General features: G+C 39.0%; 1 protein-coding gene across 8 annotated transcripts in view; it reads right to left on the bottom strand.

Moving 5' to 3' along the window:
- CLYBL (citramalyl-CoA lyase) overlaps nucleotides 1–27,856 on the bottom strand; it is a 337,517-nt gene that overhangs the window by 149,741 nt on the left and 159,920 nt on the right. For all 8 annotated transcript variants that reach the window (XM_090258575.1, XM_090258578.1, XM_090258573.1 and 5 more), the window contains exon 2: nucleotides 3,421–3,607. In XM_090258575.1, the coding sequence (XP_090114701.1) occupies nucleotides 3,421–3,607 (187 nt within the window). The remainder of the gene's footprint in view (nucleotides 1–3,420; nucleotides 3,608–27,856) is intronic.

Here is a 27,856-nt window from a genome sequence, read left to right as displayed (position 1 = left end):
ATTGAGTGTTTAGTTCTAACTGTTGTGGATCAGTGGGTTGGGTGTCATCCCTCAAAACTAAAGGGTTGCTGGTTCGATTCCTGGCTGGGGCACATGCCTGGGTTGTTGGCCAGGTTCCCATCAGGGCGTGTGAGAGGCAACTGATCGGTTTTTCTCTATCACACCAATGTTTCTCTCCCTCTCTTGTTCCCTCCCTTCCCCTCTATCTAAAGATATATAAATAAAATATTTTATAAAAGTAAGTAAATATTGAGTGTTTACATTTACATATGTAAACTTAAGTATTAAGTAAATATTTAAATAAAAATAGCAGCCCTGGATTCCTGCTTCTATTTACTTCACTTCTACCTTGATGACCTTACCCAAATGTCATGGAGCTTCACCAGAAATCTAATTACTTTGCTTGTTTTCTCTGTGTCCCAGCAAGCAGGGATTTAGACAGTCCTGTATCTCCTCATGCATTTAACTAATCAAAGCAGAAGAGACAGTCTTTTCATCATCCATGCTTGGGAAGGTGAGCTGGTAGTACCTTCCTTGACATGAAGGAGCTATTTAAACATAAATTGGATTAGCAGGACAGGATTAGAGTCTGCTGGAAGGTATCAGATACTTATAACTGCTCTGGAAACTACTATTGTTTCCACAGCATCAATCAAATGAAATATTGAGTTAGTCTCTCAATAAAATGAGATATAAAATAAAGTGACTAAGTTTTGCCAGTGCCAAGAAAGTTGAATTAGGCAATAATAGTTCAGTTTAGCAAAACTATATATAACTAGATCATCTGAAATGAGTTTTAATATGTATTTCATAAGAAATAAACACACTAAAAATTGTCTATATTCTATATCTTCCATCAGAAATAACATTCAATCAAGAAACATGATTAAGAGCCCTGACTGGTGTGACTCAGTTGACTGGGCATCACCCTGCAAAGTAAAGAGTCACTGGTTTGATTCCTGGTCAGGGTACATGACTGAGCTGCAGGTTTGGTCCCCGGTCAAGGCGTGTATGGGAGGCAACTGATTAATAATTCTCTCTCACATCCATATTTTCTCTCCCTCTTTCTCTCCCTCCCCCTCTCTAAAAATAAATGAATACATCCTTTTTTAAAAAGGAAACATGATTAAAAGGTGACGTCAAGAAAGAAAAAGGAATATAAATAAAAACAAAGTTAAAATAAATTAAATGTAAAAAAAGAATATGAGATATGTGAGAAGTGTCAGACTTATCTGAACATTGCAAATGAATTGAAGTCCCTAGTTCTAAATGAATTACAACCCCAGAATGCAGATATGAACACAGTACTCCTGTAATAATCTTTGAAAAACCATGAAGTACATAATGGTAACAAAAGAGAAAGAGAAGTAAAGACACTAACTTTCCAAGTAAAGGGAAATAGTTAATGATGAAATATGCTGACAGATGAGCTTGAGGATGATTACTGGAAAAACACAAATGGTGGTTCTGCCATTGAATAGTAAACCAAAAGGTCACTGGTTTGATTCCCAGGCAGGGCACGTGCCTGGGTTGCAGGTAGGATCCCCAGCTGGGGTTGTGTGAGAGGCAGCTGATCCATGTTTCTCTTATGCTCTTTCTCCCTCCCTTCCCCTTTCTCTAAAAATAAATAAATAAAATATTTTTTAAAAAAGGCTCAGCATACATAAAACAGTGTGTCTGGAAATTAATGCAAAGTTTAATTGTATTAGGTTATAGAACTGGAGTATACTGACGAAGACATAGACGCCAAGAGGCAGGCACATTGCCCATCATAAATTCTTTTCTCCCCTTCGCTCTTAGGTTCTTCCTAAGTAGTGGCTCTGGGTACAAGAATGAGCTGATGAACACAGATGAATAGGAAGAAAATGTGAGGCAATAATAGACCATATTTCCAACTCATGTGAATGGCAGGAAATATCCTCATGAGGGCATGAGAAAAGAACCTCAAGATTAATAAAGAAATATAATTAGAAGTTTATCAGCACACCTAATGACTAAAATAAATTCCCCTCTGATCATATTATAGGATTTATCTGATCTATTTCCTATAGAAAATCAAGCTACTCACAGACATTTTATCAAATGTTTTCCTCCTAATAATCCCTGTCCCTGACAAAAGAAGATTTTTGCCTTCCCACAGTATAGAAAAGAACTTGAGGCAAAGAAGTAAAGTAAAGTGCCCTGGTCACATAGAACTGGAATCACAATTTATTATCTAATCTTAAACTGCACTATATGAGTTTTGGAAGGGAGCATACTAGAATCACATTATATATAACCTTCAAGAAAAGGCTGATTTACCTTAATCTCTGGGAGAAAGAAGATTAATTGTATTTTTGTTAGTGCATGCCAAAGACCTTCAGTAAACACTTTAGATTCCACATATTTATTCTAATCCTTTTCCAAATACTTAGAAAGCCTTTGTTTGAACATTAGGAAGATACTAGAATTTAACTTTTTAAAAAATTAAAGCAAATGTTTGTTTGCTAGAATCTCCAAGAAAAGCAATTAATCAAGAGAGTTATACAGTACACCCACAATATTCACATAGGACAAGAAACTATGAAATCAGCATAAATTGAGATGGTCCCTCTATTCCCCAGCCCCATAATCCATTTCCAGCCAACCTCACTATCTAGGGACTGCATAGATAACGGTCAAGTGAAAGCATTTTTCTTAACTAAAAAGATCCCATGCAAACTTTAATTATTGTTATAATGATTTACATATTTCACTCAATTATTGAAAAAATTCATGTTTATTATAAAAACCTAGAAAATGAAGTTAAGCAAACCAAAATCAGTCAAAAGCACCCACTAAGCTAAGCACCTTATGTACTTGTTTACAACTGGATATTTTCTAAGGCTCATTTCTCTGGTCAGGCCATGAGGAAATCAGCCAAAGGCTGCAACCTTAAGGTTCTATGCCCAGTTTCCCTTTAACTAAGTAGGAAAAAATGATGACTTATCTGTAGCAAACTATGTTTCATTTTCTTGGCACTTATCTCAGAAGAAATAAGGCCACTACTAATTATACCTGCTGGTAAAAAGAAGAAATAAATTCCTAATTGCTTCTTTCTGAAAAATTTACACTACATTTCTAACATTAAGTCACTTATCCAAAATAGCAAATATCATGGGCAAAATGGATTGTGACTATTTCTTCAGTTATACACACACATAAGTCACATATGCTGAAGGTCATGATTTTAAATATATTTTGTTGAATTCTTCCTTTCTCTTGGAGAAAAGAGACTTACACATCCAGAAACCATACAAGGGCTGAGTAGAGAATAGATTAGTAATCAGCAAAAGGGGAAAAGAGTAGAATCTTTCCAAATAGTGAGCAAATGCTACCAGGAGAGCACCAAATTTCAATCTCTTTCTTTTTCTCATCCTCAGAAAAAACGATGTCATTTACCTTTTTGTTCATAGCTACACCATCCTCACAGTCAAGCACTGCACAATCTACATTCAGGGATGGAATCTTCTTAATTTTCTTTTCATCATTCCCAGGTACATAGAGCACTGCCCTCCGGGGAATGTACTTGTGATTGGATGAGGAACTATATCCAAGCCTGGGCACATCAGCTGCCAGAGGTGCTCTCCTGCAGGAGACATAATTGGGATTAGTCCAGAACATAATTTATTTACAAATTTTTGAAAAACATAATTTTGATGCAAAATTAAAATAGAAAACATGGATACCCTTTAAAAATTATGGCATAATGCGAACACACATAACAACTAGGAAAACAATAATAACAGAAATAATTAAGACACAAAAGATCATTTTGACTGAGGTTCAAAAAATATATAATAGTGTTTAGTGACACAATTTTCTGAGAAAAGAAGGAGAGTATACCTATTTCTTCTTGGAAAAACACTTCCAGTATTAGTATACGTCCAGATATCATCCGTGGAGAAAAAGGAAAGACATTTATATCCACGAGTTCCTAAATAACAACATTATCTACAGTTATATGAAAGTAAAAGATAGAAAAAAAACAAACCACATAAGCATGAGTCTTTTCCAGTAGACAAATAAATGATTCAAGTTCAATTTTAGCAACAGACAAAGATAGTTGGCCACTTCTTGAGTGGAGAGGACAGTTAACAGGAAAAGACCATTACTAGCTCTGTAATTGTGGGTAACTTAATGGAAACTTCATTATAAAAATAATACTCATTTTTCAGGATGCTGAGAGGATTAAGAAAAAGGAAATAATGCACATGAAGCACTTAGGCAGAGCCTGGAAGATTCTAGCCCCTTAATGTGGTGGTGGGCATAGCAAGAGGAGTAGCAGCTGCTTGTTGTTCTTAATGGAGAAACTCCAGCTGTCAGTAGCCCCTGCCTGCTCCTAAACTCTGTGCTCTCCTCTTTCTCTTACTGTACTCAGTCTGGCCTTCTGAGGAAATAAGAGAAGTTGGCCAGAAGCTCCATTGTCTCACAGTAGCCCTCGCCATCACCTACTCTATAGCTTGATCCTGGGAAAACCAAGTTTTAGCCCATAATGTATGATAAGGAAGGTGAAATCAGCTTTTAGAATCAGGACATGTTACATAATTTGCAGCACCCAGTGTAAAATCAAAATGCAGAGCCTCTTGTTCGAAATTTATTAGGAATTTCAAGATGGAGATAGAATATCAAACTAAGCACTAGACTCATTCTAAGTCCAGTCACACATTCATGAAGTTGGCCTTGCCCATAACAGATGAAGCTAAATGTTACAAAGCTCCAGTTAAGGAAAGGTTAAAGCCCCAGCAAACTGGTAATGCCCCGTTTACGCTCTCTTGGCTAAATAATATCATCCTTTAAAAAAAAATACTCTTCATGAAAGCTCTATATGGTAGTTATCCTAAGTTAATGCCATCAATTACTTTGAATGGTTATAACATTTTGCCATGATTAGTGTGCCTTCTGACAATGTATCTCAAGAAAATCACTATATCCTTGGGGCCTATTGATTCTGTGTGGGCCCCCTCATTGCTCCTTGTAGCAAGTCTTCATACATTCTGAAATTTGAACCTGTCTTATTTTTCACAAATAACCATTGTGCTATGTGAGGTGGTGAGATATGAGTAGATTTTAAAACTACATGTCTTAGAAGACATTTTATTTAATATAAAACATATTATGGCCTGCTAATTGAAGAATGCGTGAAATATCTGTCACCGTTTTTCACTAATTGAAAATTTCTGGTTTACTTTTAAAAAGGGAGAAAATATCATTATGTAACAGCAGCAATAACATTTCACTTATCTTTCACACTGGAAACCAAAATTTTCATTATACATTTTCTTAAGAATAGCAAAAATGCAATTAAAAGAGATGAAATTTTTGTTTTCCAGGAAATGCTTGGGGAAAAACCAGTTCTCATTGAGATTTGTTGTAATCACATGTGTAACAACCAAAGAGAGGATCAAAATGGCTGTAGGGAAAAGAGGGTCCTTCCTATAGCTCTCACCTCACCTTTCCTTTCCACATGTCTCTGACATCTCTGCCCGGTGGTAACTGATCTTCACTTCATGACCACTGAGATTTCCTCCATGTGGCATAGCTTCTCACCACCATTTTGGATCTAGCCACTATTATCTCCAAGCACATTGAATCTCAGAGCCTATGCCACCCAGATGTGGCTGATACGTCATTTGTGGCATGACAAATCATACCACTGTCACATGCTAAGCACTACAGCAAGCATATCATTTCTAGGACATTTATAGGATATATAATTTTTAAAACAGATGACCATTTAAAAAAATATTCTGCTGCTGTTAAAAATGTTTCTGGTTTCCTAAAGTCTTCTACAATCATCAAAGTAATATTTTGCTCATATCTTCCCCTGCTCAAAAACTGTCAACAATCCCCTATTACCTACCCAATTAAGTTCAGTCTCAGTTCATATTTCTTTCCTCAATTTATATCCCACTGTTCCTATGAAGCAACTATCCACCCAAGGAAAATTAGATTATGATTGTCTTCTCAATATGCTGTATTCATTGTTTCCACTTTATCTTTGCTTGTGTGGTGCTTCTGAGGGCAAAGTTTTTCCTCTTAGTTTATTTGAACCTTATGGGTCTTTCAAGCTCAGTTCAAGATCCACCTGATTCCTGAGCCTTTTCTGACCTTTCAACTCTCTTTAAACTCCTTTGTCACTCATAAGCAAAACAGAACCAGCAAAGGATTAGTTCTGCTATCAAAGCTAAAGTTAATCAAGGTGGCACAAGCTTTCTGGAGAGCCAGTTGATGATACCAATTAAAAGACTTTAAGAAGAGAGAGATTTAAAAGATTCCTATCCTTTGACATAGTAATTTCAAGTGATTTGACCTAATTTCTTTTGAGAATTGCTATAGACTGAACTATTTGTGTCCCCCCAAAGTTCATATGTTGAAACCTAATCCTGAGTGGTATGGTTGTAGGGGGTGGGGCCCATTGGAGGTGCTTAAGTCATGATAGTGAAGTCCTCATGAATGGGATTAGTGCCCTTATAAGAAAGACCCCAGACTTCCTGTAAAGATGGCGGAATAGGTAAACATGCTTTGCTTCCTCACACAACTATAGAAAAAATTACAACTAGACTACAAAACAAGTATCACCCAGAAATGTCAGAAAATTGAGCTTCATGGAAGTCCCACAACCAAGGATTTAAAGAAGCCATGTTCATCTAGACCAGTGGTTCTCAACCTTCCTAATGCCGCGACACTTTAATACAGTTCCTCATATTGTGGTGACCCCTAACTATAACTAAAGCATAGTGATTAATCACAAAGACAATATGTAATTATCTATGTGTTTTCCAATGGTCTTAGGGGGCCCCTGTGAAAGGGTCGTTCGACCCCCAAAGGGGTCACAACCCACAGGTTGAGAACTGCTGATCTAGACAGATAGGACGGGCAGAGATGTGTGGAGAGGCATGAAACGCAGAATGGGCAGTCTTACATCCATGTGTGATGGATAAAAATCAGGAGGGATACCTCGGGTGCAAGGGATCCCAGACCTACAGCTGACCACTCGGCCCAGGTTTCCAGCACCAAAAAGTTAAGTCTCCATAACTTCTGGATGTAAAAACTAGTGGGGTTGGGGTGGTGGAAGAAACTGCAGGACTCACAGGAGACTCATCTTAAAGGGCCTGCAACAGTCTTAGGACTTACACAGACCTACCTCCTCTGGGATTCAGCATTAAGGCAACAACTGGAGGGGAACCAGTAGCATACAGGGAGAAACTGAAGTAACTGGCATCAGGGCAAGTGCTGGGAGAGAGCTTCCTCCCAGGTAAAACTCCTGAGGCTAGGCAGCAAGCACGGTCCCCTCTCTGAGCCCTCCTACACATAGAGCCACAGAGATGACATGGGTTTCTCTGCACTGGAGATTACCAAGGCTCCACCCTATACAACTTATCAGTGTACTTTTCTATAATAGGCCATGAGATAGGGAGTCAAAGCAACTCTACTTAATACAAGGAAACAAACACAGGAGGCTGCCAAAATGAGGAGACAAAGAAATAAGGCCCAAATGGAAGAACAGAAAAAAACTCCAGAAAAAGAACTAAACAAAATGGAAATACACAACCTAGCAGATAAAGAGTTCAAAACACTGGTTACCAGGATCATCCAGAAACTCACTGGGTACTTCAACAGCATAAAAAAGACCCAGGCACAAATGAAGGTTACATTAAGTGAAATAAAGAAAAAATCTACAGGGAACCAACAGTGGAGGGAATGAAGCCAAGAATCAAATCAACAATCTGGAACAGAGGGAAGAAAAAAAACATTCAATAAGAACACCAAGAATAAAAAAAAACCATAATAATAATAATAAAAAGATAGAATAAGGAGCCTCTGGTATATCTTCAAACATACCAACATCTGACTCATAGGGGTACCAGAAGGAGAAGAGGAATGTTAAAAAATTGAAAACTTATTTGAAAAAATAATGAAAGAAAACTTCCCTAATTTGGTGAAGGAAATAGACATACAAGTCCAGAAAGCACAGAGAGTCCCAAACAAGTTGGACCCGAAGAGGACCATACCAAGATACATCATAATTAAAATGACAAAGATAATTAAAGATAAAGAATCTTCAAAGAAGTAAGAGAAAAGAAAAGAGTTACCTACAAAGGCGTTCCCATAAGACTGTCATCTGATTTCTCAAAAGAAACTTGCCAGGCAAGAAGGAACTGGCAAGAAGTATTTAAGTGGTGAAAAGCAAACACTTTCAACCTCGATTACTCTATCTAGCAAAGCTATCATTTTGGAATGGAAGGGCAGATAAAGTGCTTATCAGACAAAATAAAACTAAAGGAGTTCATCCTTACTGAGTCATTATTATAAGAAATGCTAAAGGGAATTATATAAGAAAAAGAAGATTGAAACTGTGAACATTAAAATGGCAATAAATTTACAACTATCAACAATTGAATATAAAAAACAAACTAAGCAAACCAGCAGGACAGAAACAGAATCATAGATATGGAGATCATTTGGAGGGTTATCAGTTGGGAGGGGGAGGAGGGAGAATGGGGGAAAAGGTGCAGGGACTAAGAAGTACAAATTAGTAAGTACAGAATAGGCAGGGGGTTGTTAGGAACAGTATAGGAAATGGGGTTGACAACGAACTTACATTCATGACCCATGGACATGAACTAAAGAGGGGTATTGCTGGAGGGAATGAGGGTACCAGGTTGAGAGGGGCAAAGGGGGACAATTGGGACAATGTAACGACATAATCAATGAAAAAAACTTTCTTTTTAAAGAGAGACCCCAGATTGCTTCCTTGCTCCTTACATGATGTGAGGACACAGCAAAAAGGATTCAAATGGCAGCATAATATAGTGGAAAGTGATTGAATGAACCATATGAAATTGCTGATGCCTGAAGATTTTTGACCTGCAAAATGGTAACTTTATATAGTTCAACCCAACACTGTGATTGGCAGTCAGGAGATGGAATGAGAAGCAAGCCACAACACCACTCTGTCAACTTCTTCAGTGAGAAGCAACATAACAGGTACCTCACAGAGGGGAGAGCTCAGCACAGCACTCACGCAGCATGCAGATATAGCTGCCATGATTATCTGACACCTGTCACCCATGCATGATGCTAGTCAGCATAGCCCTGCAACAAGAATATTGTCTCAAGCACCCTCAAAGAGATCATAAGCTCTCTGAGGGAGGGGTGGTTGTACATATCCCTGACACTGCTCAGCACAGGGTCCTGCACATAAGAGGTACACAATTCCTGCCACCTCGTTACCTAACTAAAGCCAGCTCTCCAGGAGTGGGTACATAGCACCAACCTGCAACCACACTGTTCTTATTCTTGTGCAAGAGTCAAGTTTTAGTGGTAATTACAGGTAGGAGGTAATTTTTATTCCCCCTATCCTTTGAAATCATGGAACCTTTAATCCAACCCATGGCCTCTTGCTTCTTCTCCAATATTTATCTCCTCCTTCCCTACAGTTTACATCCCAGTTTGGGGCCTCATTAACCTTTACCTAGATGACTATAGAAGCCTCTTATTTATGCTCATTGCCTCTACTTTCTTCCTATATGTGTTCGTTCATTCATTCATTCCATTCATTCAGTGAGCACTTACTTAGTAAGCATCCACTAATCAGGTGATCTGCACTAGCACATGTGGCAGGTACCTTTGTAAAAATTAGAAAAGGTACTTCCTCATGCCTTCTAGAAGGTAGCATGCTGCTTGCTTTGGTGAGTGGAGATGAGCTGAAACTTAGCCCCTACTCATGTCCCTTGGTTGGTGCCCCACTCAGGGCACACCCCACACAAGTGTATGCAGTGGCCCTGACGCACACTATACTGAGCACTGTGGGGAAGCAGCACAAAGAAACAGGTATGACCAGGGAGGAAAACCCAAAGGATGTCCTGGCAAGCCAGATCAGGAAGGTGAAAGGCCATATATGATGAAGTCGAGAGAAAAAGAGACCAAATGTGGCAAAACTGGAATAATAATAAGAAAGGTGTAGAGAGAGTCAGGCTGTAGGTTCTGTTGCAGACTCTGAGGTCCAGGAAGGGGTTGTAACGGGGCATGTGGCAGAGGCCCGTCATGGTTTCCCCAAGCCTCCTTGTACTGCTGGCGTACTTTCTCCTTCCCCTGTGTCCAGCTGTTTCAAAATGTTTTCTACTTGAGATGTGCACTGCATTGACTACTGTGTATGAATACAACTGTAGTAGGTGACAAGATCTAGCTTATTTTATCTTACATATTTTGAGTTGGGCCTCTTAACAGTGAACATGTGAATGTATTCAAACATATGCAAAATAGAGACTTAAAATGATTAAAAAATCTAGTAGACTTATGGTAAATTCTCTCTACAGAGGGCACCTCTTTTTAGACAAGACATCCCTCAGCAGGCCCAGGAGTTTCTTCTGGCTGGAGGGGAGTCCCCTCTTGGCCTTGTTTTGACAACCTCCCTCTCCTCCTCACTGATGCCATTATCAACCATTTATATAACTAGAGGCAGAGCTAGTCCCCAGTGCTGCATGGGTTCTCCCCATGGGAGTCAATATAACCATCACCTGGGGAGCTTTTAAAAACTGTCAAATTCTGGACTCCACCCACTGCCATCAAATTCAGTTCACTGGTAAAATGGCTCAGGCTCTGTGTTTTTGTTTTGTTTTGTTTTTAAGCTCTCTAGGTCCTTGCCACTCAAGAGAGATGTTGCTGCAAACCAGCAGCATCACTGGTCTTTTATCTGTTCTCATGTGAGCATCTCCCACCTCTCACAGTAGCATTTCTTGTCACATGGGAGCTTGTTTGAAATGCATAATCTGAGGCCCCAGTCCAGTCCCACCGAATCAGAACCTGTCTATTAACAACTCCCCTGGGGCTGCTTATCACATGAAAGTTTGAGAAACTGCTCTAAGTTGACCCAAACTTGGGGGCAAATTGCAATCACTTGGGGGGCTTTCTAGTATGCTGACACTAAAGCCCCCACTGCAGAAAGTCTGATGTTAGTCTGGGGTGAGGGAAGTCTAGGCTCTGGGACTTCTAAAGCTCCCTAGCTGATTCTGATGCACAGCCAAGTTGGAGGACCACTACACTGAATGATTCCAATGTGTAGTCACTGCTTTAATGCAGGAAATTCTGCTCCAATAAAAGTTTCTTAAGTGAGTCATGTGCTACCCATATACACACATAGATACTATGACAATAATAAGATCATAACTGAAAATGCAGCAAACATGAAAATATCCATGTTTAAAGAAAAGTCTTTCTGATAAAAAATTAACACTCAAATTGCTAACAATATTAAAAATAGCAGTAATAATCAACTAAGCTAATGTCCATTTGAGCATCTACAATTTAGTATGTGACTTCCAAACACAAGTTAGTAGTTTATTTACTTAGTTGGTAGGTAGTACAGAGGTCTCTACTTTGGCTGCACATTACAATCTCTTGGGGGAACTTAGAAAAAGAAAAAAAAAAAAACCAGGACACACCCTAAACCAATTAAACCTGAGCCTCACAGTGATCCCAGGCATCAGTTTTACTTTAAAGGTCCAGGGAGACTCTGAAGTGCAGCCAAGGATAAGAACCTCTGCATCAGGGTTTGCAAGTAGAACCAAGTGTTTTATTTATCCTAAAAGGACTTGGGTTTTTGGTCATGAACAGTTGCCAAAATGTAATCCTACCAGATTTAGGGGGGGGGGGGTTGAGTAGCAATTATGCAGCTTGCCACTAATGAAGTTACTGGGAAAGGGTAATTTTAAGAGGAGTGGTAGCTTTCTCACTTGGAAATCATGATGCTCTTCATTCTCCACCCTTTGAATCAGTAACCATCACTGCAGATTTGGGGCAGGGTGAACATCAAGAAGTCCTTGCTGAGCTTAGAACTTCAAGCTAGATTTTTATATCAAGTCTATAGTGATATAATAAACTTGCCTTTTTAACAGAATGAAGTCTAATTTTCAACAGTTTGATGGCCTGAACCTAGAGCTCCTAGGAGCAAAGTGAGAAAGGATGGGGGACTTGAAGTTAAGGAAGTCCCTGCCCTTTGGATGCTGAGAGAAAGTCCAAGGGGGAGAGAGTGGGAGTGATTGACTGGGGGACGATTCTGCCTGGCCCACTCCCCCACCCCAGGAACCAGCAGGTAGCAAAGATGGGTAGAGAGGTGACAAAACACCCAAGATAAGCTGAGGACAGAAGCTGAAAGCAAAAAAACGATGGTGCCAACTTCCCATTTCAAATGCTGGAAGGAAACTTCATGGGGGCAGTGGAGGAAAGCAAACACAGCACTATGGGTTGTTTAGAAACAGGAGAGTCTATAGTAGGATGCTCCTAACCCCCTAGGATATGTAAGAAATCCAGCAGTTGCTGCCTGACCCCTCTGCAGTGCACCTGCAGGAATGAGACTCGCATATGCAGGAGGCAGGGTAGATAGCCAGGGCTGGGACAGATGATAGACACTGCTGAGTCTCTGCCCTAAGTAGTACCCATGAGAGCAGGGCCGCGACCAAAGCCTGCAGACAAATCCTGTGTATCACTTGTCCCCAGGGACAGACCATGAGTCCACTGATCATTAGTACTACGCCAGAGAGCAGTGGCCAAGGGCCAAGAGAGAGCAGTTACTCTCCATCAGAGCCAGAAGAGAAATCTGCCATGAAGTCACTATATAAGCTACCCTGGACCTTTGCCAACCAGAAAGAAGAGGGCAGAGCAGAGTCCTGAAATTGAATACTGACTGCATTTATAAGAAAGAAACTTCAAAGCAGAGGAAACAGTCATTTGAATACTCAAGTGTGGAGGTATTTTTTTTTTTCTTACAAATGAGTAGGAATCGAAATTTCAGACCAAAGTGAGATTAACTACAGAAAATGAAGCTGTATTTTTGGGACATCTGAATTAGGCTGTCCACGTTTCAACTGCATACAATGATCTATGTGGACACCAATGTTTAATTAGAATGGTCTAATGTGTCCCAAGTGCCCCTGCCCAGTGCTCCTGTCAGCCCACTTCTGCCATTACTTTCCTCATTTCTATCTTCTCTCTTCTCCTTTCCCTTCTTGACTCTTTAGGAACTTTCTATTTGTCTTCAGTGCAATGCAATGAGGATACAGCAATAAGGTGAGAAAGACTGTATCCTTATTACAACTTAGTAGATTCTGACAAACCATGAGTCCTGAGGTAACAAAATAGTTGTATCTGCTGAATCCTATTGACTCTCTGCTTTTTTCCCAAAAAGTCACGTTTCCCCCTTAGTTGGAACCAATTAGAGTCAATTTACAGTTTTCACAAAACAATGCAATCATCCCAATAGATGTAGAAAAACTATTTGACAAACTTTTTATAATAAAAATAACAAACTACATCTGAAGGGAAACTCCCACATCTTGAGAAGGACTACACTGAAGGTAGTATAGACAGAATCCCAAGTTAACACATAGCAATTAATCCAGCCTCTATTTTGCTGAGAACCTATCAATGCTTGAGTAAAGTGTCCAAACTCATGATGTTTTGTTTCTGAAGCTATAATGAACTCATATTCCAAAAAAACCCTGTTTAGCAGTATATCAGACACTTTTACAAGTGCAGGGCCAACTCACTGTTGGCCTATTTAACAGAGGTATTTTTATTTAGGTGAAATGGTTTATGTAGCAACTGGAGTTTTTAAATAGCAATTAGATGATAATATTATATAATATTTAATTTTTGTCAAAAAAAATTGACAGGTTTTTCAAATTACATTGGTGACTAAGGAGGGGAGGGCTTTATGTCAGTACACACAGGTCAGGAAGTGGGGCCTGTTGACTGGATGCAGCCTTCAGCACCAGATCTCATTCTAGTTATCATCAGATAACCAAATCACTGGGGGTCAGATCCCTGGGAAAAGCACAAATGTAAAGGGAAGTCCCTGAAATTATCAGGAAATAACATTTTAAGGAAAAGAAGTGTAATATAGTGAGTAAAGGAGGCCAGGGAAAGGATTGGAGACTCAAAGCCCAGGGGAAGTTTTATCATGGCTTCATGTGAGTAATGATGAAACAATGTACGAGTCATGTCAATTCTTCAAGATCAGTATCTTCACCTTGAGCTAATCTATATTCTATTATTTTATCCCCCTGCCATGTCAGATTTTTCTTATTGCTTTGTTGTGTAACAATACTGCTATCCTTCTCCAGATTTTTTCATCTTCCCAAACTAAAACTGCAATCATTAAACACTAACTCCCCATTCTCCCCTCCCCACAGTGCCTGGCAACCACTATTCTACCTTCTGTCTCTACGAATTTGAGTCTGTAGGTACCTCATAGAAGTGGAATCACAAAGTATTTATCTTTTTGTGACTGGCTTATCTCACTTAGTATAATGTCCTCAAAATTCATCCAAGCTGTAGCATCTGTCAGAATTTCCTTCCTTTTTAAGGCTGAGTAATATTCCATTGTGTGAATATGTCACACCCTGTTTATCCATCCATTCATTGATTGAGGGACCCTTCAGTTATTTCCATCTTTGGGCTGTTGTGAATAATGCTGTTATGAACACTGGTGTACAAATCTGTTTCAGTCTCTGATTTCAATGCCTTTGGATATATCCCCAGAAGTAGAATTGATCAATGATATGGTAATTCTATAGTACATTTTTGAGGAATCACCATACTGCTTTCCACAGAGGCTGTATCACTTTACATTTCCACTCAAATATTATTCTAAAATACTTTTTGATGCATTTAAGTCCAGTTATGATTAAAGTGGTTTTGGAACCAGAAAAACAAAAACAAAAACACTTTTATGTGTCCTTGACCTTTAGAAATTGCCTCCACAAATTCTAATAAATTTTGATAAATTATCATTTGTCTATAATAAAAAGAACATATATTAAAATAATACATCAATACATTTCTATTTAGGATACCACACAGAGATGATATAGCTCTTTAATTTCTTTTTAAAAGATGGACTCTAAGACCTGATAAAGGTTGAAAATAAAAAATTTTTACAGAAAAGTTTGCACAAATCCACAAAACTATATGACAGATTCCTGGCAGATTACTCTACTTGGGGTCTGTCTTTTCAGTCCTTAGATGGAGTTGAAGGAGGAGTAGCCTCTTCTAAGGTTATATACTGGGAAAAATTGAGTTCTATGTTGTATAGTCCAGGGGTCAGAGATTTCATGACAATTCTGATATTGATGGAAGAATTTGTGCAAATAGAGTGAAGATAAGAGCCCATTCACTGGTTCTCCACCCCTACTTCAAGAGACAGTAAAATTCACCTGCAAATTTCAACCATGCTTATGACTACTAATAACTAGGTATTTACGCCAGTATCTATAATATTCAATAATTAAGGCTTACTTATGTTCTCACTTTACTAAGTTCCCAAGTGCCCAGAGAGATTCCTTCCCTAACACAAAAAACTGTTTCAGTTACTATGGCAACAGTGCATAGAGAAGTGGGGAGCTTTCCTCAGGCCTGAGAGTGAAAGAACAGCGATTTGTCCTCTCATTGGCTGAACAGGGCAATTCAGGAGATAAACATGTGGCACAAATATAAATAAGCATGCAGCCCCCCTCAGAAAAGCCAAAAATGTATTTTCAGGGCAAAGTGTCTCATGGAGCAATTATATCACACCTTAATCAAGTGCTCTATTTTGTACTGAAATGAAGAAATCGTCTTTAGTGTCTAAAGTAGACACACAAAGGATAGCAGTTTGTGGTCCACTGGGCGTTTGCTGCTAAGGAAGGACCCAAGGCATAGGAAGGGGCAACTCGTGGGTCATGGGCCAGCCTTTCAGCCATTGTGGGGAGCTGCATACAAGAAGGGGCACTGAGGTTGCTGAGTTTAGCTTGAGCTGGCCCTTGCTCAGCAAAGATGGACTAAAAGCTGTGTGTCCAGCAGACCCTCACTGCCCAGGAATACACTTAGTATTGCTGCAGAAGTCTAGTCTTCCAGATAGGTATACAGCTTTGAGTGGGGTAAATCCTAGGAACAGAGAAACCCTCATACAACTGTGTGACCATTAATGAATCCCAGAAGAGAGGGCAAGTTTTCCATGAAAACAGAGATCCACGTTTATATCCCATATGGCTTAGGCATTATTAATAAATGTGGCAGTGGCACCATTCAGAGTCACTCTACCCTTTGGCACCTCTGACAGCAAACACTGCCATTTTTCTGAAAGGAAGATGAAGGGAAGGGAAGACCTCTATACAAGCTAAACCTAATCAGCCCAGCAGACAATAAGGAGGAAAGGTGTGGATAGGGTATTTGAGAGGTGAAGAAGAGGAAGAGAATGAGGAAAGGGGAAAGAGGAGGGGGAAAGGGATGGGTCCTGAAGGTAAAGTTGGGGTGGATAAGAAAGTGGGAGGGAAGAAAGGAAGGTGGAGGTGAAGGCAAAGAAGGGAGAAAAGGAAAGGGGAGAGGAGAGGAGCTCTGTTTTTCGGCAACGCTAAAACCAAAGCTCCTTGTTTTGTGTTGAAGAGGATGAAAACAGAGCATGTGCCTGTTGATGGGATTTACTGTAATCCCACTTTATTGCTCCACTTATGGTGAGAGAAGGAGGAGCAGAGGTTTTATCTAAATAGAAGACTGGAGGGTTTTTTTTTTCCACTTGGGAGTGACACTAAGGTCAAGAGGGAAACCTGCACTCCTTCACTGAACACATTTATGAACACAATGCGGTTAGCATCTCTTCTGTTTCTGGGCTTCTTCAACCCAGGGCTTCTGGAAACACAAAGAAGTCTAACGATGTTGTTCATTAATAATTAACTGTTGACGTTGCTGAGAACTTGGTCCAGGAATAATGCTTAGGACCTCTATGCAAAGAGATTTGATAGATGGATTTCCCAGTGTAATCCCAGCATCAGAAACCATGAGAGATAGCACCTGTCAAGCTTTTGATAAATTGTAACTAAAACCTAAAGAACATGCCATCCAATTTCCCTTTGTCTCTGTAGAAACTATTCAGTATTTTTGATCATGAAATTTTGAGTGTCAAGAATGAAGAGCATACTTGTTCCAATCCTAGCCAAAGGTGAACATTCACAGCACAGCCTTCTGTTTAGATTTTCATTGTTGGCATTCCTACCTAAGAAGATTGATTGTAAAACCAGTTGCAGAAAAGATAATATTTAGCAGTTAATGTATTAAAACAGTCAGTGGAGGGTATAAAAAATGTCATTACCATACACAGCATCACAGGAAAGTTTCACAAAGAAGACCATTCACAAAATTTCTCCATTTACAGATTCCATCAGTACTGGGTTATTATATCTCAAAAAATAATAAATTTAAGCTGAGATGATTATTTCCTGGTTTGTACACAGCTTTTGAGGTAATTGGGCAAATGTGAACTAGAAAGATCAATTTCTCCTTAACTTTTTTTAGAGGTCATGAATGAAGACTGTCAACCAGACAGATGTAACCATTGATTCTTTATGAAGTTCTTCAAAAGTTCAAAGGCTGCTATAATGTGTCAAATTACTGCATCTCCCCTATGACCAGGCTCTTTGATATGAAAGTAATCATGGGGAAAACATTTTTTTTCCTCCAGAAAATGGTTCTGCAATTTTGTGAAAACAGTTCTCTCTGTATCATAATTTTTTTTGTTAACTCATGAAAATAATCTGGTTAATGGAATCTCCATTTTCTTCTTTGTAGATCTCTCAAAAATTCCTTTCAAGTGTCAATCTCAATTGAATGAGGCCAAAGTGTTACATAGCTTAGAATTCTGATATTTTATTAGCCATAGTCCCTTGATTATCCTGATTTGTAGATTTGTGGAGGATTTAATATTGATTTCTCTCTAGTGCTGAATAATTTTTAGAAAAAACACCATTTGAATCTAATTGCCAGATCCATACTACACACACGAAAGCTGTGAATACAAGCTGTGATCACAAATCACGTGTATGTGACTTTGATTCTGTGGGACCCACAATAAGATTAAGATTGCTTTTTTTATCCCTTAATTATTCAGAGCTAAGTGTGATGAAAATTAAAACTAAACATATGGATATAATCATGAAGGGTATTTCTAATAAGTTTTTTTTTAAGTATATTTAATGTGCTACAGGCACTAATCCCTTTAAATATCTACTTAAGGTAAGACTTCCCAGAACTTGCTCGAATTTTAGGGGAGCTTAAAGTTTGTTGTTTTTTCTTAATTCACTGCCACACTTAGCAATGCATCAGCTCAAAATGCAAACAGATTCCTTTTTATTTTTAGTTTTCCCCAAATCTACTCTTACTGAATTCGTATTATTACTTAGTTTTCAGCAGAATGAACTGGTCAAACTCTGAGAGTTACACTTTAACTGAAAATTCAAAAAGAATAAAATTAAAAGTTAAAAGGAGAATCCCTCCCATAAGCTATATGTCCATAATAATCGATATTATGATATATATTTGTGACTTTAGTCACAGTTTTCTATGATAATGGCAAAAGACATGAAATAGGTTATCCAGAGACCAAGATAATCAGATAATTTTTTTTGCATTTGTTTGTGGAATGCATTAACTAATTTTAAACACTAATTTAATCTTATATTTTATCTAGACTAAGACTGATATTTGTCTTCCTTTGGAAAGTGCTAGATGATATGCTAAGAGGTCGGTGGCTCAGGAACTGTTGGGTGACAAGGACAAACCACTAGAGATTGAAAAGTTGTTTCAGGTTTTCATGGCACCAAACAGATAATCTCCAAATGGTTCTTCTCTGACGCTGGTTTCAGGAATCAAGTCGGGGACAAAGGAACACTGAGCTACAAGTTATAAAACCCAAAACATTTATTCTTAGACAGAATGACCTCAGATTTCAGCTTCTGTCTGCCTGGCACATTCCCCAAGTCCTCTTGGACACCCTGGCTCCATTCTTCCATCTCATATCTACTTTCCATTCGCATCTGGGCCTGAAATTTCTTGCTGACTCCACATGTAGCTGAGCTCACATATCTCTGCTTAACCACAAACTCTTAGACTCATTTCCAAGGGGAATCCAATTGCCATCCAGCTCTCTGAATTGGTCCATAATACCGCTGGTCCCTTCTGCCTTCCGCCTTAGCTCAGGTTAGGCTGGAGGACTTAGCAGAATGCTGACTGTTCATATAGGCCAACCAGCTACCAGTAAATGTTTGACTAGATTACTCCTGCCAGATCTCTGTGACCTTAATACAAGTTCCAAAATACAATTGGATCTGGCAGAATTCATCACATCTAGATATGATGGGTGCCTATTCAAAAACAAGTAAGAGAGGAAGCTTTGCAGTAGTTCTCCATGGCATCCTGCATTTTAAAGAAAGCAAAGCAAAGAAGCAAAACCAGAGAACTCAGTTTATTCTATTCCCAGCAAGACCAGAATACTGCAGTAATAACCCAAAGGCCAGGGAAAATGATGGGATTTTAAATTACAAAAAACCAACATTTGCATAGTAATTCCCACTAATTAAGAAAGAAAGATATAAGTTGTTTGTTATAAACATCACCAGGTCTTGAGTAAACACCAAGAGCTCACCACAGAGCCAAACCAAGCATCTGTCTAATCAGAGCCACTTTCCAAAGTCTTTTATTGGTGCAGCTACAGAGTGCACATTTGATCACACATGCTAATAATCCCAGTTATGTTGCCTACATTTTAATCATTTGTTCTGGGCTTGTTTCTCAAACAATTAGCACTAATAACTGGTCAGAATACCTTAGATCATATATGTCTAATTGCAGTCAAGAGCAGTTCTTGTGTGCATGTACATTTCAATTTACCTCTGGGGATGTTTGTTAATTGTATTTCTTTATACTCAAGCAAAGAAAAAGGCAGCTCAGGCAAAAAAGGACTAAGTGTTCTCCTCTTTCCCTTTGTTGCCACAAGAAGCTGAAGTCACTTCAAGAGGCACTTAATCCCATCATCCATGGTTACAATTGCCTTGCAGCATCTATCAAAAATAATCCGAAGTAAAATGATGCTGCTATATTGTGTAATTAAAAGTAATTCAGGTAGTTACTGCTTGGGGCCCTTTATGGATCCAAATACTAGAAATGACTTTAGAGGGATCCTAAACACTGTACTGTTTTAAACTTGGTCAGCATCAATATCTGGAGGAAAGGGAGAGATATGAAGGAAAAAAAAAACAAAAACAAAAACCCCAAACAATAACAAAAAGCTCACCCTCTCCTAGTGTGAACTGTAAAACAAAAGAAAGAAGAAGAGTAAAAATCTAAAGTTAAGGGGAAAAACCCCTCACAATTCCCTGGTACAAAATCAAACAAACAGAGAAGGAAAGGAAGGAGAAAAAAAAAAAGAAAACTAATGCTTTTCAATGTCAATAGTCCCTGTTCTAATCCAACTTTCACACTTAAGGGGGAAAAAAAGTGCAATAATACTGGTTGGGTCTCTTCAACATGAATGAAACAGGCTTGTAGGATCTATAACACACAAGTTATAGAGGCTATCTGAAAATTTCAACTTATTAAGAAAAATACCAAGTAAATTTGTGGTGTGTCTAATTCCACTGTTACTTATAAAGGCAAGGTGTGAGAAGTACTTTTTAAAAGTATGGCCCAGATTTATAAGCAATTTACTTAAAAAAATTAAGTGCTGAGCTGTTTAGGCTTCATATTTGGCTTTTTAAGTCAACATGAGCTTGACAGAGTGTTTTCTGCTGTGTACACATAACAAAGACCCATCAATGATAGCAGACTGGGAACAGGCAAAATTCTCTGGTTTTGATTTTTGGCTAAAGCATTCTTAAATAAAAACATAACTCTCCTCAACAGATGTAAAACTAGATGTTAAAATAACAATGTGTGTTTAAGTTTTGCCATAATTTCCCTCTTTATGATTTAAAAAAGAGAGAGAGAGAAGAAAAGCTTCCTGTTGATTTTTGAAAGAATTTCAGGAAAAAATGGCTAAATCCACGACTGAATGGCCTACCGGATATTAAGGAATTTTTCAGGAAAGACACTAGGTTACTCTCAGAATAATGTGCATTCTGGAAGCAGCTGATGAGTGGAAATGCTCCACTCCACTTCACCAGAACAGAGCATTTCACAGCAGCGTCTGTAAATACTTTCTAAGATACAAATTAGTGAGGAATGTAATTGTGGCCTGAAACTACTATGTGTGAGGATCATATGATTTGTTGTTCAAATCATAAAATGATTATCATAAATGAACTGCTGTTCATTTAAGCACAGAGCTGTCCTCATTTTCCACACAAATATTCTAGCAATTTAAGTGAGCACAAAAATCTACAACTGAAAATGCAAAAGTACTCTGCCAAAAGTTTAACCTTATATGAACTACTGTTGCAAAATGGCACAAATTTTGTTTCCATCTTAGGTAGAATCAAACTTTTAAAAAATCTATTATTAAAAGAATAACCAAAAACTGCCATCTATGCTTTTTCAACTATATTGATCATAGTGTTAGAAATACTATAGATGCTCAAATAATTTTGTGTTGTTAAAATAATTATTTCCTATAAGCTCAAATATATTTATTATCATTCAGTGTTCAGTTTGTCTTCAAGTAGTCATTCAAAATTAGCCCTCAATGGGTAGGGGTCATGGGGCTGACATCCCCCCACCACCATTTTTTAGAAGACTTTATTTATTATTCTTTAAAGAGAGGGGGAAGTGAGGGAGAAAGGAGGAGAGAAACATTGATGTGTGAGAGCTACATTGACCAGTTGCCCCTCACACGCCCCCAACAGGGACCTGGCCCACAACCCAGGCATGTGTCCTGACCAGGAATTGAATCAGCAACCTTTCAGTTCACACTCTGGTGCTCAATCCAGTAAGCCACACCAGCCAGGGCTCCCTCTCCACCATATTCTTTCGCCCTTACCTTCTAGTTGCGCTGGTGAGGTGACATGTTCTATAGGACTGAGAATAACAAGTGGATGACAGAAGTTCCCCTGAGCTTGATTTCCTGTCTCTGCACCATCACCATTACATTTCCCAGATAATTGATTTTATGATGAGGCATCAGTGCTTTTTTTGCCAGAACTGTTTCTCAAGTTAAGCTACTTTTTTACCATAGGACAGTAAAAAAAACCCAAACCTTTATTTTTTATTTATCAAAGTATCTGTTTCATGTCCCAGAGTTTTTTTCACTAGCTTGCATCAAGATAGGCAGGTACTTACTTTTAACAGGGGAAATTTTAGTTATACCCAAAGAAAAACAAATTCATTGATAATGAATTTTCAGCAAAAGTCTGAACTGCAATCTGTCTCCTGTAACAAGTACCACCGACAGGTGTTTTATCAACATCATATTTCTTTCCTCTCTCACCCCAGGTCTCCACACTGCTCCCTTGTCCCTGGAACTCCCCAGGGATGGTACCCACCACAGGCTGCCAGGAGAAGCCCCACAACTGACCCTTCAGTTCTTGTCATTGATCAGCAGTGTGCACGCTTGCTAAATGCTGCCAGGTCAAGCTGGAGAGCAGGACTTGAAAATGCAGTGCTAATTACTGTGATTACAATCTGTGTCTCAAGCAGCCAAGGCCTCAGGGAAGTGTCTGCGGGTGATCTGTCTCTGAATCAAAAATCTCAGTTTGAGAAATGCAGAATCTATACAGGCAGACTTTCCAACTCATTAAGTCATAATATGGGCATCAAGTTGTTCATGATACCTTCTCCCAAAGCATATGAACTAGTGCAAGCCCCGCACACAGAATGTACAAGACAGACAGACAGGAAAAATGATCAAACAGAACCCAGGCAGCCACAAAAATTACAAACACCAGAGCCTTGCAACATGGTGCTCAAATGGTAATTTTCTTGAAGTGATCTGAGACCCTCTGAAGCCAAACCAGGGGTGCTTAAGGAGACATGATCATAGGCATTATTATTCTGCAAAAAGCAGGGACAAATTTATCATGAGAACCTCAAACCTCTTAGTATCCATGTGAGTTATGTATTGGCCACTGAGCTCCGAAATTCAGATGTACTAGAGTCAGAGGAAGTGATTTCATAAATATTCTCACATGACAATAAAGAATAAAAAAGTGTTGATGAGAGAGAACACCAAGATACTTCATTTTCTGGGCTCAAAAATATCTCTTTAAATATGTTTCACTGACTTGTAAATAGGTTGAGGAGCAAGGCAGCTAGTTTTGCTCTGGAGTGCAAGGCGCATTTTCCTTTTTTCTCAGACTTTGAAGATAGGCTTGTCCCTGTCCAAGTCTGTACAGACAGTTCTTCCCAGGGCATGAAAATTAGAACAGAAGTAATTGCTCTGAATCATCATGTAGAATTCTAAAGGAATTTCTATTCTCACAGTGATATCACAATGCTAGGTTTCCAGGCACTACCATAGAATTGAGTGTGATTTTGCATCTAACCCATCACAGGGATCCTCTGCAGCTTGTGGGCACCACACAGGCTTTCTATGTGCCCATAACAGAGGTTCTGTAGGATGCGAAACTTTCTAGAGGAGCACTAGCCAGCATGGTCTCAAGACAGTAGGCAAAACCTAACCTGTCATTTTGAGCCTGGCCTGAATCAGTACATGTGTTGAAGACCACAAAACCTTTATGAAAATATGACTTAAAATATTTTTCTTTCCTCCCCTCATTTCTTTTTTTCAAGTACTCAGTTCACAAGTTGTGTCTTTTGTTTCTGTAAGTGTGTTTATTTGAATATGAAACCACTTTTACAGGGCTCGGTTGTTTCAGATAAAGAAACCTGAAAATAGAAGGTAAAAGTTTCAGTACACTTATCCTAAAAAACACCATTATTTGATGACTTATTTGCTGGTTACTCAGTCTAAATAAATTTTTTAAGATCTGTGATTGTGTATTTTAAGATTTGGTAACTTCAGATGGTAATTTCTCTCTTTTTAAGAATTACATGAAATCACAGCATTAACAAAATAAACCATTCCTGCTTTTTAAAAATTTTACTGTGTTCCATTTCAGGCTCTTTTACCACTTGAAGTGAGCAGTCTATTAAGCAAAAACTTTTGAATACCTAAATTTTCATTTTTTGTTTTTGTTTTTTCCGGAGCCAAAAAGTTTCCTTAGATTGTTTCTGAATCTGAGTCTCTGGGCCTGTTTAGTTGGCACTAAGAACAAGGCCTTTTGGCTCATGAACACTGATACATATTTACATCAAGCACAGGCCTGGTATGTGGGCATCCTCACGTTTGTTGACCAACTTTCTTACAACTTCCTTCCTGCTTAATTGTAGGAACTATCCAAGTTATCATCATTGGGTTTCTCAATGGCAAGAAATACTTGCTTTTGTTTAATTTCTAAGACAAATTCTAAGAACTGTCTGTCCTATACTATACCATAGCCACAACCTGTCCCCTGCAGGCTGAAAAATAGCTTACTCTACAAGATCCCTAAATAGAAAATGCACTAAAAATATACTCTGATCAATACAAATAACTATAATTTCAATCAACTTTATACCATTGATTTGTTCTTTCAAGGAGTCCTTAATTTACTCAATTCCTGATTGAGTTGTTACATGAATCATGAAGGTTTAACTATGAATATAAAGGCAGAGATTTCAATCAGGGAATACTCATGATGGTTTAATTAAAGAATTTTTATATCTCATAGAACATCGCTCCTTAAGTACAGCATGGCACTTACTTAAAATGTCCCAGGGGCAATTAAACCCTTGATTAACAATGGAATTTTCTTCCTTAGCTTCATTCTCAATTAGCATGAAGCTCATTTCTCATTGCCTGGAACTTCCAGCACACAGTACTCAATGGATTTAACTTGCGTGTGATCCCATATAATCCATCAAAAAAGGTTAGGAAAGATTGAAGTATACAAAAAGCTACCCTTTTCTAAAGGTTGGACCTCTTACTTGATTTGAAATTTGCCTCACCTGTTACCTTCAACTTGCAGCCTAGTCAGGTCCGAAGAGGTGTGGTGACTCCCCTTTGAGTTATAAGAGGAACAAGGGGACCTGGTGACCAGGACACACAATTCCTAACTCTGAGAGGTCAGTTGTTCTTGAGCACAGAGAAGAGGCCAAGACAGTGATTAATAATATATTTGCCCACATGACTGCTCTAGTCTGTGTTTTGAGAAGAAAGCAATGGTCATGAGTCCCAAACTAGCTAGGGAAAGAGTAGCAGTTAAGGGCATGGGTTCTGGAACCAGCAGATTTGGATCTGGTGACACCTTAAACATGTTACTCAACCTTTCTAAATCTCAGGTTCATATTATGAGCTGGATTGTTGTGAGAAGTTAATGGAATGATGAACATAACACACCTGACAAAGTGCCTTGCACACAGCAAATCCAATCAATAATAGCTGCTGTTAAGGAAAAGACACTCCTCCTCCACTTCCCTGACCTCCATAAGCTAGACACATGGATCTGGAACAGAGCATCATCTAGGACTCTGCTCAGGCATCCTGTTCACACACACCCCCACACTCACACATGCACATAGTGACAGGCACTCTGCCACATGTGGGGATCACACTGAGGGGATGCAGTGCCTGTTTCCATGCTACAGGTCAGCACTGCAGAAAATAAAGAAAAGGAAATCAGATTTATATCTCCTCTCTGATGTTCCCAGGTCTTCATAACTTAATAGCTTGACAAGCTATATATAAATTTTCCCTTATCAGTGAATTTGTAATCAGCTGTACAATGATGTTTCATGATTATCTATACCCATTAATCTACACCTGAAAAGGAAAATCAAAAGAATTTTGCCATTCATTTTATTTTAATGTTAGACAAGCTTTTATTCAGTATTTCATTGATTCATCAAATAGATATTAGACATCTGAAGCAAGCTGGATTGGGAGTAGAGGGGTGGGGGAGGACTTTCAAATGAGGAGAAGAAAATTAGCCTTGGGGGAGGTTGAGCTCTAGCTGCAAAGACAGGGGTTTATAAGGCAAGAGGGCAAGTACTAAGACTGATTGGAAAACAGTGACCCAAAACTCAGGGGTAGGAGGGAGGATTCCAAAAAAGCTTCTCACCCTAACTGGTGTAGCTCAGTTGGTTGGGCATCATCCTGCAGAGCAAAAGGTTGCTGGTTTGATTCCTGGTCAGGGCACATGCCTGGGCACATCCCCTGTTGGTGCACACATGTGAGAGGCAACTCCCTCTCTTTCTCCCTCTCTCTAAGAATAAAGAAAGAAAATCTCAAAAAAAAAAAAAAAAAAAAAGCCATTGGCACTTCAATCCAAGATGTAAATGTAGCTAGACCACTGCATCTCCCTCCACAAATAGAAGAAATACAACTATCTCAAAATTAAAGACAACCAGAAGTTCCAGAAAATCTAGCTGCATGGAAATCCAACAAACAAAGCTATAAAGAAGCAAGAGATCCAGACAGGTAGGAGGGGTGGAGCCAGGGAGGAGATGATGCGGTGTGGTGGTGAGAACCATGGTGGCAGTGGCAGGCTGGCAGAAAGCACAGTCACACATTTTTAAAAAGTAGGAAGGGACACCTGGGGAGTGCTCCCAGCACTAGACCAGACCATGCAGCTCATGGTTCTAGCGCTGTGGAAAATAAAGCCTCATGGCTTCTGACTGTGAAAACCAGTGGGGGGTTGGGGTGGAGGAAGAAACTGACGGTCTCTCAGCAGAGTTCACTTGTTTAAAGGGCCGCCATGGTCCTAGACATCTGCAGACCCACCCACTCTGGGAATGACAGCCAGGGCAACAGCTAGAGAGGTGCCAGATCCATACGGAAGTGGGAGAAGTGCCCGAAAAAGGGGTGAGTGCTGAGCAAGCTGCATTGTTCCCTTTCAGACCCCTCCCCCACATACAGCACCACAATGTGGTGAAACAGGTTGCCTTGTACTCACAAATAACTAAGACTCCACCCCTTACAATAAACACATGTGATAGTTCTACCTAAGACACAGAGGCAAACACAGGAGCCTGTCAAATTGAGGAGATAAAGAAGAATGGCCCAAAAGAGGGAGCAGATCAAAATTCCAGTGGGAGAACTAAGTGACGAGGAGATAGTCAACCTAATAGACACAGAGTTCAAAACACTGGTGATAAAGATGCTCAAACTTGACAGATATGCTTGAGTATGGCAAATGAAGAAGGAAAGAAGTGAAATGAAGAAAAATCCACACGAAACCATTGGTGAAGGGAAGAAAACTGAAGTTCAAATCAATAATTTGGTACATAAGGAAGAAATAAACAGTGAACCAGTACAGAATGAGGAAACAAGAATTAAAAAAAAAAAAACAAGGAGAGGCTTAGAAACCTCTGGGATAACTTTAAACATGCCAACATCCGAATCATAGAGGTGCCAGAAGAAGAGGAAAAGCAAGAAATTGGAAACTTATGTGAGAAAATAATGAAGGAAAACTCCCCAAATTTGGTGAGGGAAATAGACATACAAGTCCAGGAAGCACAGAAAGTCCGAAGCAAGCTAAGCCCAAGAAGGACCACACCAAAATATGTCATAATTAAAATGCCAAAGGTCCAAGATAAAGAGAGAATCTTAAAAGCAGCAGGAGAAAAGCAGAGAGTTACCTACAAAGGGGTGCCTACCGGCTGATTTCTCAAAAGAAACTTTGCAGGCAAGAAGGGATTGGCAAGAAGTATTCAATGTGATAAAAAGCAAGGACCTAGATCTAAGACTACTCTCTCTAGCAAAGCTATCATTTAGAATGGAAGGGCAGATAAACTGCTTCCCAGACAAGGTAAAGCTAAAGGAGTTCATCATTACCAAGCTATTATTTTATGAAATGTTAAAGGGACTTATTTAAGAAAAAAGATCAAAACTATGAACATTAAAATGACAACAAATTCACAACTCTCAACAACAGAATCTAAAAAATAGAAATAAAAACCAACTAAGCAAGCAACCGGAATGGGAACAGAATCATAGGTATGGGGATCATTTGGAGGGTTATCAACTGGGAGGGGGAAGAAGGATAAATGGTGCAGG

This window comes from Furipterus horrens, unplaced genomic scaffold, assembly GCF_987537825.1.
Source record: "Furipterus horrens unplaced genomic scaffold, mFurHor1.1.pri manual_scaffold_12, whole genome shotgun sequence".
In the NCBI taxonomy this organism is placed as follows: Eukaryota; Metazoa; Chordata; class Mammalia; order Chiroptera; family Furipteridae; genus Furipterus; species Furipterus horrens.
Note: the sequence above shows the minus strand (reverse complement) of the source record. Positions and strands in the feature narration are given on the sequence as shown.